The sequence below is a fragment of the Cyprinodon variegatus genome, unplaced genomic scaffold, assembly GCF_000732505.1.
Source record: "Cyprinodon variegatus isolate N-32 unplaced genomic scaffold, C_variegatus-1.0 Scaffold256, whole genome shotgun sequence".
In the NCBI taxonomy this organism is placed as follows: Eukaryota; Metazoa; Chordata; class Actinopteri; order Cyprinodontiformes; family Cyprinodontidae; genus Cyprinodon; species Cyprinodon variegatus.
The window spans coordinates 503,256-506,090 of NW_015150709.1; the positions used below are offsets into that span (position 1 = coordinate 503,256).

General features: G+C 38.4%; 1 protein-coding gene across 1 annotated transcript in view; it reads left to right on the forward strand.

Annotated features, from left to right (window-relative positions):
- Positions 1-2,835, forward strand: part of LOC107089522 (phospholipase B-like 1) — a 10,742-nt gene that overhangs the window by 1,250 nt on the left and 6,657 nt on the right. The window contains exons 2-5 of the mRNA XM_015382363.1: positions 462-545; positions 650-791; positions 882-1,033; positions 1,392-1,422. Coding sequence (XP_015237849.1) covers positions 462-545; positions 650-791; positions 882-1,033; positions 1,392-1,422 — 409 coding nt within the window. The remainder of the gene's footprint in view (positions 1-461; positions 546-649; positions 792-881; positions 1,034-1,391; positions 1,423-2,835) is intronic.

Genomic DNA, 2,835 nt, shown 5'->3' on the forward strand with positions numbered 1-2,835 from the left:
GATAGACAAATAAATACAGAGGGCTATAGCAAAAACAATGACTTAAATTAACAGTTATGTTAAAAGTAGTAAGGTAAGTAGTAAGTAATAGTAAGTAATAGTAGAAAGTAGTAAGTAATAGTAGAAAGTAGTAAGGTAAAACATTTCTCTTTATTTTTACTCCAATATGTAGCAGTTTACAAAAATTTCTGAGTAAAGCATTAATTTCTTTGTGGTTTCTTTCTTTTTTACTATTTCCAGAGTTATGCATAGCATAAAAGAAACATTGAACTCATATTCATTAGATAGAATGGTTGTAATGTTATTTTGCAACTTGCAATGAATTTAAACAATACCTTGTTATAGATAATAGCTCTGCATGTTTTATTAGAACATTAACTGTGTTTGTAAGAGCTGAAAAAAGGAAAAATATCCATATGCAGAAGAAGGGGATGAATAAACCTCTGCTCTCCCTGCTGCAGACAGATCTACAGTCATTACACCAACATGTATCCTCAGCTGATAAAAGATGAACAGGTTTTGATCCCCTTGAAAAACTTTATGAGGTATGTTTGGTATAAAAGTATAAAATAATTGCAGTAATTCATAGCAGTAATGCATGGTGTTGAAAGTAAATAGCCTTCTCTGCTGTTCATTGAATGATCCCAAGCAAACAGGACAAATGGGCCAGAGAGCAGGTGACTCAGAGGAGAAACAGCGACCCCTTGTGGAATCATCTTGGACTGATCCTGGCCCAGCTGGATGGACTGCATGCTGGAGCTGTAGAATGGGCCAAAAGCAATCAAAGGGAGGTGTGTGTGTGAGTGATAGAGAGGACGTTAGAGGACTGTCACAGTATTAGTTCATTAATCCCTGCCATTTACTCTCCCCTTCCCTCCCAGCCTCTGCCGCTCTTTGCTCTCCAGTTCCTGAATGGTGTTGGCGACCTCCTGGACCTTGTCCCAGCTCTGACATCTCGCTCCAATTCCTCTGCAGGCGCAGCCACTTTCAGGAGGCCTGGAATGGGCCTCTGCACAGCTCTTATAAAGGTTAGGCCAAGCTCATTTGGCTCAAGCTGTGAGGGAAAGTTCAACAGGACTAATTGCTTTTATGAGGAAAGGGTCAGTCCAGTGCAAGTGAGAAGAGTGGGTCATGCAGTGGTTGGGTTTTTCTCTTGAGTTGCCTCCATTTAAAAAAATAAACTTATCAGTCCTGGCGTCTCAGATGCACTCCTCCCCAAGGTTTCATACAATTCAGGTCTGGGGACTAACTATTGCTATGTTGATTGGCCCATAAATATTTTGTCCTTACCTGTTTAATTACATTTAATTACAGATTTCACAATTTTATAGCTTTCTGCAGAGAGGTCATGATATATTTACCTGAGAAAGTTCCATTGGCATTTGGAGGAGAAATAACCCTGGATATGAGATGCTTATATTTCATTTAACACGATTAATCTTTAGTATTGGTAGGCAAAAAGTTTCATTTTAGGCTTATTAAACAAAAGAATACACAGTTCCAGTTAAAATTCCTGTAGAGGTTAAAAAACCCTCCATGTTTTCATCAAAATAATTTCTTTAAAAAGCACTCTAAAAACCAAAGTGTACAGGTAAATAAGAACAATAAGGAAAATCTAAATAATGCTAAAAATACAAAAGCAATAAGCAAAGTACAAGGTTGATAGTATAAGCAATAAAATCAGCAAAAGAAATAAAAAAGAAAACAAAGGTTGGCCAACTGGTCGTGCTATCTGGAATTAAAAGCCTGTTTAAGAAGTTGAGATTTTAAAAGAGGCTTACATTCATTTAACAATAAAGCTGATCTCACAGAAAGAGGGAGCCCTTTCTCTTTTGGTCAGAATTCAGAAATTGACTCTTTGGAACAACTAAAAGCTTCATTCTGGAGATTCTTAGAATCTTTCTGGAAAATGTCGCTTTAAATCCTGTTTAAGATAAAGAGATGTCAATCCAATTAGACATTTAAGACAGAAGAGTTCAGTGGCCAATAGCTGTGCTGCAGCCTTTCAGAAGGTCAGATTTACCACATAAAATCACCGTAGCATTGTTTTTCAGTTGGATAAAGAAAATGCAACTCAATCAATGATACCCATCGAACCTTTTTAAAAGCCTCTCCACTGACTGAATATTGAATTTAAAGGAATGTAGGAATGTACCTCAATGTTATCAGCATAAAATCGAACAACACGTTTTTGCAAAAATCCCTTCCTTCCATGAACCAAAGTACTCACACCACACTTTTAGGTTCCCAGAGGCAAAAATACTCTAAATAGACCCTGTTCTGGTAAAGAGGGTCTGCTTTAATTGAAAGTATTTAATCATAATAATCACCACTAGTTCTCATTGGAATTGTACATTATAAGGAAATTAGTCGTCTTTGTTTAACCTATCCGTTAGGGAGCAGTGACCAGCTTGCAGCTGCCTATTCTCTTGCTCACAGACACAGAGTGCAGTCTGAAATTATGCTGCAAAGCTATTTCAAAGACATACTGAACACAAACTCCACCATCCTCCAAAAATTAAGCAGCACGCTTGTTTTTGCCGCTCTTGCTGCTTTAGGTGTCAACGTAGCATAACAGTGGCTAGCTTCCAGCCATGGTGTCCTGAACCAGCACTAGGGGGGTCGATTCGTACGCGCATAGTGGGGAGGGACAAGCAGATGACCATGATTGACGTGTCAGGAACCAATCGTGTACAACGGGTCGTCTTTTATGATTGGTTGGGGTTATTCATTGATTTCTCACTGTAGCAGGGAGCATTTATTTTAGTTTCACTTCCAGACCTTCTATTTCACTGCTTGCTAAACGGCTGTGGGGAGATCTTTAAGCCACATGGT